The sequence below is a fragment of the Narcine bancroftii genome, chromosome 5, assembly GCF_036971445.1.
Source record: "Narcine bancroftii isolate sNarBan1 chromosome 5, sNarBan1.hap1, whole genome shotgun sequence".
In the NCBI taxonomy this organism is placed as follows: domain Eukaryota; kingdom Metazoa; phylum Chordata; class Chondrichthyes; order Torpediniformes; family Narcinidae; genus Narcine; species Narcine bancroftii.
In genome coordinates, this window is record NC_091473.1 from 59,262,551 (window position 1) to 59,279,817 (window position 17,267).

The 17,267-nt window shown below is 40.9% G+C and overlaps 1 protein-coding gene across 12 annotated transcripts in view; it reads right to left on the bottom strand.

Moving 5' to 3' along the window:
- The window catches only part of suco (SUN domain containing ossification factor), a 131,102-nt gene that overhangs the window by 53,482 nt on the left and 60,353 nt on the right, over nt 1-17,267 (bottom strand). For all 12 annotated transcript variants that reach the window (XR_011357546.1, XR_011357547.1, XR_011357544.1 and 9 more), the window contains exon 7: nt 2,445-2,568. Coding sequence is in view for 8 of the 12 variants with exons in the window: in XM_069937514.1 (XP_069793615.1) it covers nt 2,445-2,568 (124 nt within the window). In the remaining 4 variants the exon portion in view is untranslated. The remainder of the gene's footprint in view (nt 1-2,444; nt 2,569-17,267) is intronic.

The window sequence follows — 17,267 nt, forward strand, 5'->3', positions numbered from 1 at the left end:
AAACCGGCCTCAACTATTCCCTGTGGCAAAGAATTCCACACATTTACCACTCTGAGAGAAGAAATTTTTCCTCATCTCAGTCCTAAAAAAAATTCCCCCTTATCCTTAAACTATGGCCACAGATTCTGGTTTTTCCCAGCATTGGAAACAACCTTCCTGCGTCTAGTCTGTCTAAACCCTTAAGAATTTTATGTTTCTATAAGATCCCCCCTCAATCCTAAATTCCAGAGAATACATGCCTAGTCTATCCAACCTTTCTTTATATGCGAGTCCCTTCATCCCCAGTATCAGCCTAGTGAACCTTCTCTGCACGCCCTCCAAGGCAAGGGTATCCTTCCTCAGATAAGGTGACCAAAACTGCACGCAATACTCCAGGTGTGGACTCACCAAGGCCCTGTACAGCTGCAGCAGGATCTCCCTACTCCTGTACTCAAATCCTCTCGCTATGAATGCCAACATTCCATTCACCCTTCTCACCGCCTGCTGCACCTGCACGCCCAGCTTCAACGACTGAAGCACAGCAACACCCAAGTCTCGCTGCATCTCCCCTTTTCCTAAACAGATATCATTTAAATAATAATCCTTTTTCCTGTTCTTACCTCCAAAGTGGATAACCACACATTTATCCACATTATACTGCATCTGGCACATCCTGGCCCACTCGCCTAATTTGTCCAAATCACCCTGCGCTCTCCCAACATCCTCCACACAGCTAACCCTGCCACCTAGCTTCGTATCGTCTGCAAATTTTGAAATACTGCTATCTATTCCCACATCTAAGTCGTGGATATATATCAAAAACAACTGCAGCCCCAGCTCCGAGCCCTGCTGTACCCCACTAGTCACTGGCTGCCATTCTGAAAAGAACCCATTTATTCCCACTCTTTGCTTCCTGTCCATCAACCAATTCTCTATCCACCTTAATACCATACCTCCTATGCCGTGCTCTTTAAGTTTATACGCTAGTCTTCAGTGCGGAACCTTATCAACCATCTTACTAAAGTCCAGATATATACCACATCCACTGGTTCTGCCCTATCCACTCTACTGGTTATGACCTCAAAAAAAACTGTATTAGATTTGTCAGACATTATTTCCCCTTCACAAAATCATGCGGACTGTGCGATGATACCACTACTTTCCAAATGTACTGCAATTGCATATTTAATAACGGATTCTAGCACTTTCCCTACTACCGATGTCAGGCTAACTGGTCTGTAGTTTCCAGATTTTTCTCTCCCTCCCTTCTTAATGAGTGGGGTTATGTTGGCCACCCTCCAATCCTCAGGAACTAATCCAGTATCCAAAGAGGTTTGAAACATTATCACCAACGCATCCACCATTTCCTGGGCTACTTCCTTCCACACTCTCGAATGCAGACTATCTGGTCCCGGGGATTTATCTGCCTTTAATCCCTGCAATTTAACTAATACAACTTTTCGACTTACAATTATTTCCTTTAGTCCCTCCGTCACAATAGATCCCCATTAGTTATGTCTTCCTTGGTGAAGGCAGAACTAAAATAGACATTCAAACAGTCTGCCATACCATTGTTTCCAATGATCAACTCACCTGTTTATGTCCGCAACGGACCCACATTTGTCTTAACTAACCTCTTTCTCTTAACGTATCTATAAAAGCTTTGTCATTTTGTATGTTCCCTGCCAGCTTCCTCTCATAATCCCTTCTACCTTTCCTAATTAATACTTTTGTCCTCCTCTGCGGAACTCTGAATTTCTCCCAATCATCAGGGATATTCATTTTGGGTAATTTATAAGCTCCTTCTTTGGATTTGGCACTCTCTCAGATCTCCCTTTTTAGCCTCGCACGCGCTATCCTCCTAGATTTATTTTTCATACAAACTGGGCTGTACATTTTCTGCACTTGCTCCGAGCTATCCTTAAATGACTGCCATTGCATTTCTACCGTTAGTCCTTTAAGTACCACTTGACAATCTATTTTAGCCAATTCACATCTCATACCATCAAAGTTACCTCTCTTCTAGTTCAAAACCTTTGTATCTGTATCAACTCTGTCACATTCAATTCTAATGAAGAATTCCACCATATTGTGGTCACTCTTGCTCAAGGGGCTCCTCACAAGATTGCTAATTAAGCCTTCTCCATTACTCAATACCCAGCCTAGAATGGCTATTTCCCTCGTCGGTTCCTCAACATGCTGATATTTGGCTAGATGACTGAGTAACATTTTGGGAACCAAATAATGGGACTGCACTGCCTGTTCTAATCTTGTAGCTTGTTCCTGTTCATATCTCTCACAACACATCATTCAGAGAGAGAAAAACAGAGCATCAACACAGACAGGAGTAGAATTCAGGATTTAACAGAGGTTTAACCAGATGGAGTTATAACTATTCTACCACCATGTCACCCTCTATGTTTCCATTTAATCAAGTAATATTTCAATGCTTTTTCAATGCTTACTTTTTTCTTTTTCTTCTTCCATAACTTTCTTTTTCCATTCATCAAATGAGGGAATGTCTCCCGAATCTTTCGATGGAATTGAAGAAGAATCTCCACCATCTACTCCTCTTGGAACTCCAGTATTCTACATGGGTTAAAACAAAGATTCAAATTTATCCAACGATTCATTTAAAATATTATTGATACTTAATAATATTGTGTTTCAAACACAATATATGGCCAAACATGAAAAACTATATTTAGTACTTTGGTGCAACCCTTTCCAAGTCTGTAAGTCTCGATTATTTCTTGTTTCGAGCCACAGTGCACATTATTCATGACACAAAAGGCAAATATTACATTTCCCCACCCCCCTCCAAGATAAATTACAGGAACAATACTTTTCCAATCAACTGAATCGCTACCAGCAGCCCTCCCCATGACAAATAAACCCTAATGAAAATTGGTAAAAGTACTAATAACTTTCGCACCACACCCCCTGCCTGAAATTCACTGAGGTCTACAACTGATTCCCATATATTCCATGATTGTTAAAGCATTAATACATCTATCTCAAGCAAACCTCTGAACTGGTTCACAACTTTTGGCAATCTAACAAAATTCTAGAGGATGAAATGATTCTTCTTTTGGTTTTGTCCAATCCTACAGTAAATGAAAGCATTATGGCATTGAGGAAAAACACTTCACTTGATTGATTCTGGATAAAAAGGGTCAAATGAGAAATCACTGAGCAAGATTCATAATTTATACTCTGTAGTTTAGTAAAACAAGAATTTAAAGATGTAAGATTCCAAGGAAACTGGACAAGGTGAATGCTCAGGTCAGGGAAATCAAAAAATGATTCAGATTTCTGATTTATTATCATGGTACATACATGACCATATACAGCTATGAGATTTTTTTTCCTGTGGGTGAGGCAGAATTACCATTTATTGGTAGTGCAAAAACTGTAAACAAGCTGATTACGCCTGAGAAAAAAAAATTAATAAGTGCAAAAGTAACCTTCAATAAGCCCTTGATTTTGTTGTCGAGGACTCTGATGGTGGTGAGGTAGCAGATGTTCCTGAAATTGGTTGTGCAAGTCTTATGGCAACTATACTTCATACTTGATGGTAGCAGCAAGAACAAAGTGTGTGCTGGGTGGTGTGGATCCTTGACAATTGCTGCTGTTCTCTGATGGCAGCATTCCCTGTAGATGCATTCAATAGTGGGGAGGGTTTTACCTGTGATGTTTCAGGTTGTGTCTACTACCTATTACAGGGCTTTATGCTTAGGGGCATTAATGTCCCCAAATCAGACTATGATCTTGCCAGTCAGCACACCTTCCACCACCCATCTGTAGAAATTTTCCAGGGTTTCTGATGTTATTCCAAACCTCCACAAACTCCTGAGGAAGTAGAGGCGTTGAAATGCTTTCGTCATGATGCCATTTGTGTGTTGGGCCTTGGAAAGATCTACCAAAATAGTGACACTCAAAAACTTAAATTTGATCACCCTCTCCATGTCCGATTCCCCAAAGATCAATGGATCGTACACCTCTGGTTTTCCTCTCCTGAAGTCAATCAGTTCCTTGATTTTGGTGACATTGAGTGTGATGTTCTTGTTGGTGCACCATTCAGCCAAGTTTTCTCCTTCCTGTATGCTGACTCATCTCCTCTTTTTATACAACCCACAACTGAGGTATCGTCAGCAAATTTGTAGATGGCGTTGCTGTCATACCTAGTCACACAGTCATAGCTGTATAGCGAGTAGAGCAGTGGGCCAAGAACAAAACCTTGTGGTGCTCCAGTGCTGATGGAGATTGTGGAGAAGATGTTCTTACCAATCCTCATTGATTGCAGTCTGGAGTTGAGGAAATCCAGGATTCGATTACACAATGGGATGCTGAGTCCCAGGTCCTGGAGTTTGCTGATTAATTTTAGAACATAGAACATTACAGCACAGTACAGGCCCTTTGGTGTTGTGCCGACCACATGCTCCTAAACCCTCCCTTCCCTGTAACCCTCTATTTTTCTTCCATCCATGTGCCTGTCTAGGAGTCTCTTAAATACTCCTAATGTTTCAGCCTCCACCACCATCCCTGGCAAGGCATTCCAGGAACATACAACTCTTTTACAAAATAAAAATTACCCCTAATGTCTCCCCTAAACTTCCCTTCCTTCACCTTGTTCATTTGACCTCTGGTGTTTGCTATTCTACACTGGGGAGAAAGGAGCTGGTTGTGCACCCTATCTATTCCTCACAATCCATATTATTTTTGCAAACTTTATTTAAAAGACAGTGAGAAAAAAAACATAACATATATTATAGAAATAATCAAGAAAAAATTTTACAATAATATCCCTCCCACCCCTACAGTCAACCCCCTTAAGGGGAGCAAAAAAAATAGAACATATATAAAAAAATATAATGAATATTAATAACATTTCAAAGTATATCTAAATGCATATATGTCAAATACGGAGACCACTTACTAACTAAAGAAGAAGAATTATCTTGTAAAGTACAAGTAATTTTTTCCATAACAACACATACTTTCAATTTATTATGCCAACGAGCTATATTAATTTCAGTATCATCTTTCCAGGTACTAGCAACACATTTATGCGCTACTGATAGTACCAAACGAACAAAAGCAATTTGAATTTTATCCAATCCCATTCCTCTTAACAAATATAAATTTTCCAACAAGAAAATCATTGGATCTAACAGTAGTATAAAATTATATAATTTCTCCAAAACTACTTTCTTTTCTTTGGCTTGGCTTCGCAGACGAAGATTTATGGAGGGGTATGTCCACGTCTGCTGCAGGCTCGTTGGTGACTGACAAGTCCGATGCGGGACAGGCAGACATGGTTGCAAGGGAAAATTAGTTGGTTGGGGTTGGGTGTTGGGTTTTTCCTCCTTTGTCTTTTGTCAGTGAGGTAGGCTCTGCGGTCTTCTTCAAAGGAGGTTGCTGCCCGCCGAACTGTGAGGTGCCAAGATGCACGGTTGGAGGCGATGTCAGCCCACTGGCAAAATGGGGAAGGCACCAAGAGATCTCTTTAAGCAGTCCTTGTACCTCTTCTTTGGTGCACCTCTGTCTCGGTGGCCAGTGGAGAGCTCACCATAGAACACGATCTTGGGATGGCGATGGTCCTCCATTCTGGAGATGTGACCCACCCAGCACAGTTGGGTCTTCAGCAGAATGGATTCGATGCTTGCAGACTCTGCCAGCTCGAGTACTTCGATGTTGGTGATGAAGTCATTTCAATGAATGTTGAGGATGGAGCGGAGACAGCGCTGATGGAAGCGTTCTAGGAGCCGTAGGTGATGCCGGTAGAGGACCCATGATTTGGAACCGAACAGGAGCATGAGTATGACAACGGCTCTGTACACGCTGATCTTTGTGTATTTCTTCAGGTGGTTGTTTTTCCAGACACTTTTGTGTAGTCTTCCAAAGGCGCTATTTGCCTTGGGAGTCTGTTGTCTATCTCTTTGTCGATCCTTGCATCAGATGAAATGGTGCAGCCGAGGTAGGTAAACTGGTTGACTGTTTTGAGTTCAGTTTCCGCAAAACAGGACGTCATGCGCTGGAGAGCTGGCTCTGAATGGGCAACTAAAGCGGCATTGTCTGCAAAGAGTAGTTCACGGACAAGTTGCTCTTGTGTCTTGGTGTGAGCTTGCAGGCGCCTCAGATTGAAGAGACTGCCATCCATGCGGTACCGGATGTAAACAGCGTCTTCATTGTTGAGGTTTTTTATGACTTGTTTCAGCATCATGCTGAAGAAGATAGTAAAGAGGGTTGGTGCGAGGACGCAGCCTTGCTTCACGCCATTGTCAATGGAAAAGGGTTTGGAGAGCTCATTGCTGTATCTGACCTGACCTTGTTGGTTTTCGTGCAGTTGGATAACCATGTTGAGGAACTTGGGGGGGCATCCGATGTGCTCTAGTATTTGTCAAAGCCCTTTCCTGCTCACGGTGTCAAATACCTTGTCAAAATGTGTGAACTTTAACACAATTCCATACAGCATGTAAAAAAGTTCCAATACATGAACCGCATCTAAAACAAGAATCCAAATTTCTAAATCATTTTTTCTTTTTTTTTTAAACTTTTCTGGGGTCAAATATAATTGATGTTAAAAAAAATTTAATTAACCATTCCATAGCGCACATTGGTCAATTTAATTACATTGTCTTGACACATACTTGCCCAATCTTCTTCAGGAAAAATAAATACTAAATCAATCTCCCATTTAAGTTTAGATTTCTCCCAATCTGGCATATCCATATTCTTTCTTCTTCTTTGGCTTGGCTTCGCGGACGAAGATTTACGGAGGGGGTAAAAAGTCCACGTCAGCTGCAGGCTCGTCTGTGGCTGACAAGTCCGATGCGGGACAGGCAGACACGATTGCAGCGGTTGCAAGGGAAAATTGGTTGGTTGGGGTTGGGTGTTGGGTTTTTCCTCCTTTGCCTTTTGTCAGTGAGGTGGGCTCTGCGATCTTCTTCAAAGGAGGTTGCTGCCCGCCAAACTGTGAGGCGCCAAGATGCACGGTTTGAGGCGTTATCAGCCCACTGGCGGTGGTCAATGTGGCAGGCACCAAGAGATTTCTTTAGGCAGTCCTTGTACCTTTTCTTTGGTGCACCTCTGTCACGGTGGCCAGTGGAGAGCTCGCCATATAACACGATCTTGGGAAGGCGATGGTCCTCCATTCTGGAGACGTGACCCATCCAGCGCAGCTGGATCTTCAGCAGCGTGGACTCGATGCTGTCGACCTCTGCCATCTCGAGTACTTCGACGTTAGGGGTGTAAGCGCTCCAATGGATGTTGAGGATGGAGCGGAGACAACGCTGGTGGAAGCGTTCTAGGAGCCGTAGGTGGTGCCGGTAGAGGACCCATGATTCGGAGCCGGACAGGAGTGTGGGTATGACAACGGCTCTGTATACGCTTATCTTTGTGAGGTTTTTCAGTTGGTTGTTTTTCCAGACTCTTTTGTGTAGTCTTCCAAAAGCGCTATTTGCCTTGGCGAGTCTGTTGTCTATCTCTTTGTCGATCCTTGCATCTGATGAAATGGTGCAGCCGAGATAGGTAAACTGGTTGACCATTTTGAGTTTTGTGTGCCCGATGGAGATGTGGGGGGGCTGGTAGTCATGGTGGGGAGCTGGCTGATGGAGGACCTCAGTTTTCTTCAGGCTGACTTCCAGGCCAAACATTTTGGCAGTTTCCGCAAAGCAGGACGTCAAGCGCTGAAGAGCTGGCTCTGAATGGGCAACTAAAGCGGCATCATCTGCAAAGAGTAGTTCACGGACAAGTTTCTCTTGTGTCTTGGTGTGAGCTTGCAGGCGCCTCAGATTGAAGAGACTGCCATCCGTGCGGTACCGGATGTAAACAGCGTCTTCATTGTTGGGGTCTTTCATGGCTTGGTTCAGCATCATGCTGAAGAAGATTGAAAAGAGGGTTGGTGCGAGAACACAGCCTTGCTTCACGCCATTGTTAATGGAGAAGGGTTCAGAGAGCTCATTGCTGTATCTGACCCGACCTTGTTGGTTTTCGTGCAGTTGGATAATCATGTTGAGGAACTTTGGGGGACATCCGATGCGCTCTAGTATTTGCCAAAGCCCTTTCCTGCTCACGGTGTCGAAGGCTTTGGTGAGGTCAACAAAGGTGATGTAGAGTCCTTTGTTTTGTTCTCTGCACTTTTCTTGGAGCTGTCTGAGGGCAAAGACCATGTCAGTGGTTCCTCTGTTTGCGCGAAAGCCGCACTGTGATTCTGGGAGAATATTCTCGGCGACACTAGGTATTATTCTATTTAGTAGAATCCTAGCGAAGATTTTGCCTGCAATGGAGAGCAACGTGATTCCCCTGTAGTTTGAGCAGTCTGATTTCTCGCCTTTGTTTTTGTACAGGGTGATGATGGTGGTATCACGAAGATCCTGAGGCAGTTTACCTTGGTCCCAACAAAGCTTGAAAAACTCATGCAGTTTGGCATGCAGAGTTTTGCCGCCAGCCTTCCAGACTTCTGGGGGGATTCCATCCATACCTGCTGCTTTGCCACTTTTCAGTTGTTCGATTGCCTTATATGTATTATCTTGTAACAAATTATACACAACTGAAATATAACCCTTTTTTGGTATAGAGGAAAGATTCAAATCTCAACAAAGTAGGTAAAATCATCTCTTTACCATAATTGTCTTTTATCAAAGCTCTAAGTTAATAACACAAAGAATTAACAGATATCAAATCTTTCTCTCAATTGATTAAAAGAAATTGTCCCTCTACAAAACAATCTTGTATTATCTTTATACCTTTAGAATCCCAAGTCTTCAAATTATTGTTAAATATTGAAAAAAGAATAAGCTGATTATTATACAGTGGAGTTAAAATAGAAAATTTATCTTTTGACCCTAACATCATTATTTTTAAGCCAAATCTTTAATAAATGTTTCAATATCTACATATCATATTGCGGTAACAAATTCAAATTCCAAAGAAATATAAATTCATGTATTTCAACCCTAGGAATACACGCCATCTCCACTTTAGCCCAGCTAGGAGGCTGATCTAAATCCATCAATCTACTTATGAACTTCAACTGGGCCACTGTAATAATTTTGAAAGTGTGCTAATTGTAATCCATCCAGTGTATACTTCCAAGTCTATGCAGCGCCATTCGAGCTAATTTACCTGTCCATAAAAACTCTCTCACTGCTTTATTCAAATATTGAAAAGAACCCTTAGAAAGTAAACAAGGTAGTGACTGAAATAAATATTGAATGTGGAAAAATATTCATTTTAATACAATTAACCTGACCAATCAAAGTTAATGGAAGATCTTTCTACTGAATCAAATCTGCTTTTATCCATCTTAATATAGGTAATAATTTACTTGATATAATGATTGATAATTTGTATCCATAAACACACCTAAATATTTAATTTTACTTAATTTTGTAATTGTTTTAAATTCAAAATAATCTCCCACTCCAACAGGTAAAATTTCATTTTTGCCCCAATTAACTTTATATCCCAATAATAATCCAAATTTTAACAAGCACTCTTGCAATTGTTTCAACGAACGTTCCAGTTCCGACAAATATACCAACACGTCATCCGCAAATAAATTAATTTTATATTCTTCATTCTTAACCCTCATCCCTCTAATTTCTTCATTTTGTCTAATAGCCTGAGCTAACGCAAATAAGGCTGGTGACAATAGGCAGCCCTGTCAAGTTGAATGAGTGAATTTAAATGGTGAAGAAATCTGTCCATTCATCACCACCCTAACAATCAGGTTCGTATATAAAGCCTTAACCCAACCAATAAAAAAGGGCCAAATTTAAATTTCTCTATCATCTTAAATAAAAAATTTCACTCAACCCTTTCAAAAGCATTTTCTACATCTAATGCAACCACCATAAGATGGTTAGATTGCTTTCGGTTTGCATTGACCAAAGTAATTAATCGAAGTATATTGTCTGATGCATTTCTATTTTTAATAAAACCTGTTTGATCAATATGTACCAATTTAGGCAAATGCTTAGTGAGTCTATTAGCTAATACTTTCGCTAAATTTTATAATCCACATTTAATAAAGAAATAGGTCTATACGAAGACACTTTCAATGGATCTCTATTTTTTGGAATAACAGCTATTAAAGCACTAGAACATGATTCTGTACCTTGATTCAACACTTCTCCAAATTCATTAGATAAATCATTGTAAAAAAAATTTATAAAATTCCACAAAGAATCCATAGTCCCTTGGGGACTTTCCGTTTGGCATTTCCTGAATAGCTTGCTTAATTTCAAAATCCGTAAAAGGAGATTCCAATTCCTGAAGATCAATTCCATCTAATACTTTAATTTCGATAAGTAAGAATTAATAAAACCATTATCCTGTTTCCCCTCAGAAGTATATAATTTTTGATAAAATGAATAAAATTGGTCATTAATTTCCTGAGACTTATGTTATTATTGAATTCTTTTTAACAGCATTAATAATCCGAGACGTCTGTTCAGCTTTCAATTTCCAAGCAAGTACCTTATGAGCTCTTTCCCCCAACTCATAATCACGTTGTTTAGATCGATTAATTAAGCGCTCAAACTGGTAAGTTTGTAATGTATTATAACGCAACTTCAACCTCTCCAATACAATTTTTTTTTAAATCTTGTTACCCCTTTCTGAAAATCTTTCTCTAACTCAGCAATCTTATTTTCTAACTCTAAACTTTGTCATACATTGTTTCTCAACTTTCGTAGAATAACTAATGATCTGGCCTCTCAAATAAGCTTTTAAAGCATCCCATATTACAAAATGACTATCCACAGAATTAACATTTTCAAACAGAAACAAAGATCTTCTCTAACAAAAGTAACAAACTCTGGTTTTTTTCAATCTTTCTTTGGCTTTGCTTCGCGGATGAAGATTTATTGAGGGGGTAAAAGTCCACGTCAGCTGCAGGCTCGTTTGTGGCTGACAAGTCCGATGCGGGACAGGCAGACACGGTTGCAGCGGCAGCAGGGGAAAATTGGTTGGTTGGGGTTGGGTGTTGGGTTTTTCCTCCTTTGCCTTTTGTCAGTGAGGTGGGCTCTGCGGTCTTCTTCAAAGGAGGTTGCTGCCCGCCAAACTGTGAGGCGCCAAGATGCACGGTTTGAGGCGATATCAGCCCACTGGCGGTGGTCAATGTGGCAGACACCAAGAGATTTCTTTAGGCAGTCCTTGTACCTTTTCTTTGGTGCACCTCTGTCACAGTGGCCAGTGGAGAGCTCGCCATATAACACGATCTTGGGAAGGCGATGGTCCTCCATTCTAGAGACGTGACCCACCCAGCGCAGCTGGATCTTCAGCAGTGTGGACTCGATGCTGTCGACCTCTGCCATCTCGAGTACTTCGACGTTAGGGATGAAAGCGCTCCAATGGATGTTGAGGATGGAGCGGAGACAACGCTGGTGGAAGCGTTCTAGGAGCCGTAGGTGATGCCGGTAGAGGACCCATGATACGGAGCCGAACAGGAGTGTGGGTATGACAACGGCTCTGTATACGCTTATCTTTGTGAGGTTTTTCAGTTGGTTGTTTTTCCAGACTCCTTTGTGTAGTCTTCCAAAGGCGCTATTTGCCTTGGCGAGTCTGTTGTCTATCTCATTGTCGATCCTTGCATCTGATGAAATGGTGCAGCCGAGATAGGTAAACTGGTTGACCGTTTTGAGTTTTGTGTGCCCGATGGAGATGTGGGGGGGCTGGTAGTCATGGTGGGGAGCTGGCTGATGGAGGACCTCAGTCTTCTTCAGGCTGACTAACATTGCTTTAAACCTCCATCTAAACAAAGGAATCACTACCTCCAAACTTTCATAAGAAAAACGTAATAATGAATGATCTGATATAACTCTACTTTTATATTCAGCTCATAATACTCTATTTGTAAATAGATACCAAAAATAAATCAATTCTAGAAAACGAATCATGTCTCAAATAATAAAAAGAAAAACTTTTCCCCAAATATCCACCAAATTTAAATCTTTCATTAGCGCATTAATTTGTGTTGCCATCTTTGATTTTCTTATACTCTTTGGATTTCTATCCAATAAAGGGTAGAGAACACAATTAAAATCACCACCAACTAAAACATTTTCATTAGCTTGAGTTAACAATAAAAAATCTTCTGAGAGAAACGGTTCATCATCTATATTAGGGGCATAAAGTCCACGATTCAGTAAAAAAATTACAATTCACTCTTAACACCCTACCAGCATACCCCTCTGAAGATTCCAATTCAAAAGGTAAAATTTTATAATCAAAATTGCTACTCCCCTTGCCTTGGAATTAAAAGAGAAAACATGACCAACCCAATCCCTTTTTAATTTCAAATGTTCTTTCTCAGTCAAATGAGTTTCTTGTAAAAAAGCAATATCAATTTTAATTTTTTTATATATATAAGCCAATATTCTCTCTCTTGATTGGATTATTTAACCCTGCACATTAAAAGTTGTAAAGTTCAAATGAGACTTTTTTTAAAACTACTAATATAATTATACACTATAAAATAATGCTCCCCTCTTCAATTCTTCCAAAAAACTCCCTCAAAAAAAGTAAAAGTAACAAAACAACAAAATAATAATACAAAAAAAACCACCCAAAGGTAGTAATACCCTAAAAACTTGGGTGTGGTAAACCCACTAGTGGCAGATGACTGTCAAAGTTTCCAGTGTCATCCACCCCCCTCCCCCAAGCCAGATACATATTGATTATTTAATCAAACACAATCAAATATAGTCCATAAATTCAACCCAATGATTCCATGCCCAACAACTGCTCCGAATCTTCAACATCAAGATGACTCTGTGTCAACTCTCTTTCCATACCCATGTCCATTTCCATTTACCCTCCTCTTAGGAGACAACAGAGGAGAATGCCCATTTCTTCGCAGTTGCGGCAAAGAATTAGCAAAAACCAAAGCATCATGATCATTCTCAAAAAATTGAGATTGGAAGTTTCCATAAAAAACCTTCAAAATTGCAAGATAACGAAAAGCAACCTTATAGCATTTTCACCACAAAACATCTTTGGCCATATTAAATTCTCATCATTTTCTAATAACCTCTTGGCTCAAATCGGCATAAAAACACTGTTGTTTTGAACCATTAATGGAGACTGATTTTGCCGTGCTTTCTGTACCGCCATACGTAGAATCATTTCTCTATCTTGATATTTTAAACAACGAACCAAGACTGCTCTTGGTGTTTGTCCTGGAAGTGGTTTTCTTCTCAGAGCTCTATGAGCCCAATCCAATAGCAAACCTTCAGGAAAAAACTCTTTATCCAGCACCTCTGGGATCTAATGCTTAAAAATTTTTATAGGACCAGAACCTTCAATGTCCTCTGGGAGACCAAAGATTTTCACATTATTCCTTTGGCTTTGATTTTCCAACAAATCAATATTCTTCAATAAATTTATTTTTGAATCCCCCAATCTACAAAAGAACCTTCCACTTTTTCCATTTTTCCTCTTTAACATTCCACCTGGTTTTGACACTCAGAAAAGGCTGTTTCAATTTTCTTAAAATCATCTTGCACAGTATCAACTGATTTTATACATCTATTAATATTACTCTTAACTACAGTCATTTCCTGTTTCACAGTTGACATTTCATCATACACAGTATTCATTTTTATTTTCATCTCCATAAATCCTTGATTCACCTGGGTTGATATTTGTTTTTGACATTGTGCATTTGACAAACAATCCCTTCCAAAATAGTAAACACTGAATCCATTCCAGATTCCACCTCCTTTTTGAGGTCTACCTCCTTTAACTACAGGCTCCTCCTCCTGGACAAATTCCAATAAAGCAAGTTCCTTTTCTTCCTCAGTCATCGTAGATGCTTTAAATGAATGGCTGTGGGTCTGGACGTCCGGCGCCGGCACCCCGACCTCATCAGGACTTCAACGTTCGGGATCCACCACAGCCCATAATTTGTTGAGCAATTCTCGGACCTGGGATGCCCCACGCAAGCCAGGCAAAGCCGCCGGAAGTGCAGGAGTGGCCTCCGACGCCACACTGCGCACCCCCAGGCAACCCAGCAAGGTTGCGGGTCCCCTTGTCGGCAATGCCGCCCGCACGCACGACCTCAAGTGAACGTGGGTCAGCAACAGCTGAGCTCACCAAAGTGCCGGCGCCATCTTGCAGAGGCAGGATCGATGCCAAGGTCAAACTCTAACGGGCTGAAGTCCTCTGAGGCTTGGAGACTCCCAATGACGATTCCATTCATCTGTGCAGGTAGCCCTCAATTCTTCCACACTTTTGTATGGTGATTTTTTTCTGAAGTGGAGGTTTAAATATTTTTACATTTGATGCCATCGTAAATCACTGTTATTTAAACAGCTATAAATATTATTTTTAACCACTTATGCTTTTTTTAAACCGGGTATATAGTAATCCAGCTGGGGAAAGGTAGAGTACACGTCTTTCTTCTACACCATCTTGCCATGCCCCGCCTCACAATTTATAGATTTCCATTAAGTACCCTCTCATCCTTCTATGTTCCAAAGAAAAAAAAAGTCCCAGCTTTGCTAACATTGCCTCATAAGACTTATGACTCCAATCCAAGCAACATCCTGGTAAATCTCCTCTGCACCCTCCCCATGCCCTCCACATCTTTCTTTTAATGAGGTGAGCAGAACTGAAAACAATTCTCTAAATACATCACCAGAGATTTGTGGAGTTGCAACATGACATCTTGACTCTTCAACTCAATCCCTCTATTAATGAATCCCAACATCTCATAAGTCTTTAACTATCCTGTCAACCTGCACGTCAACTTTTAGAGATGTATGGATTTGAACACCAAAGTCCCTCTTTCTTCAACACTTAAGTATCTGACCATGATATTCAGCTTTCTGGTTTAACTTTACAAAATGCATCATCTCACACTTTAGATTGAACTCCATCTGCCACTTTTCCACCCAACTCTGCATCCAGTCTATATCCTTTTGTAACCCACCTTCAACACTATCTACAACTCCTCCAACCTTCGCATCATCCACAATCTTACTGACCCATCCTTCCACTTCTTAATCTAGGTCATTTATGAAAATCACAAAGCAGTCCCAGAACAGATCCCTGTGGCACTCCACTAGTCACTGACCTCCAAGTAGAATACTTTCCTTCCACTATTACTCTATGCTTTCTACCTGCAACACAATTTTTTAAATCCACACAGCTAAGGTTCCATGGATCCCATGCCTCATGTCTCTCTGAATGAGTCTCCCAAGTGGGACCATGTCAAATGGCTTACTAAAATACATGTAGACCACATCTACAGCTATCTTCAATTTATTTTCTTACCTCCTCAAAAAACTCATTTAGGCTTGTGAGGCACATCCTTCCCTTCACAAAGCCATGCTGACTATCCTCGAGTGGACTGCACTTCTCCAAATGCTCACAGATCCTATCCTTAGGAATCCTCTCTAATAATTTGCACACCACTGACCAGTTCACAGGATTCTCCTCATTTCATTTTTTTTTAAACTAGAGGGCCACATTTACTATTCTCAAATCTTCCGGCATCTCCCCGTGACCAAAGAGGACTCAAAGATCATAGCCAGTGCCCCAGCTACTTCTCTTCTCTCCCCACAGCAACCTGGGCTACATCACTTCTGGCTACAGGGACATTAATCTTTGTTTTTATGATTCAAAACTTCCTCCTTTTAACCTCCAGCACACAAGCCTGTTCTATTCTGACCTCACCCCGATCAAGATCCTTTCCTCTTGCTTAACCTCCAGCACACAAGCCTGTTCTATTCTGACTTCACCCTGATCAAGGTCCTTATCTCTTGCTTAACCTCCAGCACACAAGCCTGTTCTATTCTGACCTCACCCTGATCAAGGTCCTTACCTCTTGCTTAACCTCCAGCACACAAGCCTGTTCTATTCTGACCTCACCCTGATCAAGGTCCTTACCTCTTGCTTAACCTCCACCACACAAGCCTGTTCTATTCTGACCTCACCCTGATCAAGGTCCTTACCTCTTGTAAAAAAAAACAAAGTAAAGTATTCATTTAAGACCTCCCCAACCTTCTCTGCCTCCAGGCAGATGTTACTTTCTTTGTACTTTAGCACCCTCGCCCCCCCCCAACCTTTATTCCCATTATATTTCACATATGTATAGTCCACCTTGGGGCTCGCAAAGCTTTCTCATGCCCTCTTTTGAGCTCTCCCAAGTCCTTTCTTAAGCTCCTGCCTGACTAACATATTTCTCATGAGCCCTCCTGTTTCCTGTATCTAATGTATTCTTCCTTCCTCTTGAAAGGATGATGAGGGATGATGATGTTAAATGCCAAACTGGAGCCAATAAAGAGCATCCTGATAGCTTTTCAGGTGTTCCAGGACTTTGAGTGGAGCCAGTGAGATGGCATCTGCCATAGGCCTGTTGGTTTGATAGGCTCATTGAAACGGATCCATGTCGCCGTTTAGACTGAAGCTGATATGCTTCAACACCAGAGTTTCAAAACATACAAGGCATAGTTTCAGAATGACAGGGATAAGTAGTAATTTCTCCAAGGGTCACATGGAAATACATTTTTGACCAAGAGGAATCATGTGTTGTACAAGTCAGTCAGGAACACTGAATAATAGCCAAACCAGTTCAGCCATGATCCCAATGAACCACAGTACCAGCCTGTAGGGAACAACAATCTATATTTTGCATCTGATTTGACAATGAAATTAAAATCAGCTATCAGCACAGCAGATGCAAAAATTCACCACAATATGAAAACAAACTGCATCCAATGCAACTGATGTCTGCATTTTTGGAAAAAAAGCAGAAGCAGGCTTTCAAGGAATATCTTTGAAAACCACCTTCATTAAAAAAATTAGCCAAATTTTCTCCAGTTAACACAGTTAAGAAAATTTTCAGCAATTGAACCATCTCCAGATCTTTCTTTGCAGTTATTAAATCAAGTTATTGCTCAACTTATCAAAAACCATCAGCACTTAACTGAACTGCCATCATTTTAGAATAATTCAAATTATAGTATAATCCCCATTATCCAGCAGCTGTGGGGATCTCGGATGCCACATATGTGAATTTTCCAGTTAATTAAGACAACCTGTTACAATGCCCATCTTGTAGTGGCTACCATGGAAAACACACACAAAGGTAGTCAACTCAAGACTGGTTTATTGCAGACATACACAGACCTTTTATTCCCTACCCGTTAATGACCTCGTTAGTGAACAGCTGCTGGTCCTGTGGACCAGCAGGTTAAAGCTATGAACCATTAGCGCCCCGCGCCTTTAGGCAGGGGCTTCATCTGATTCACTTTGGCACCCAGCACTGCTAGCCC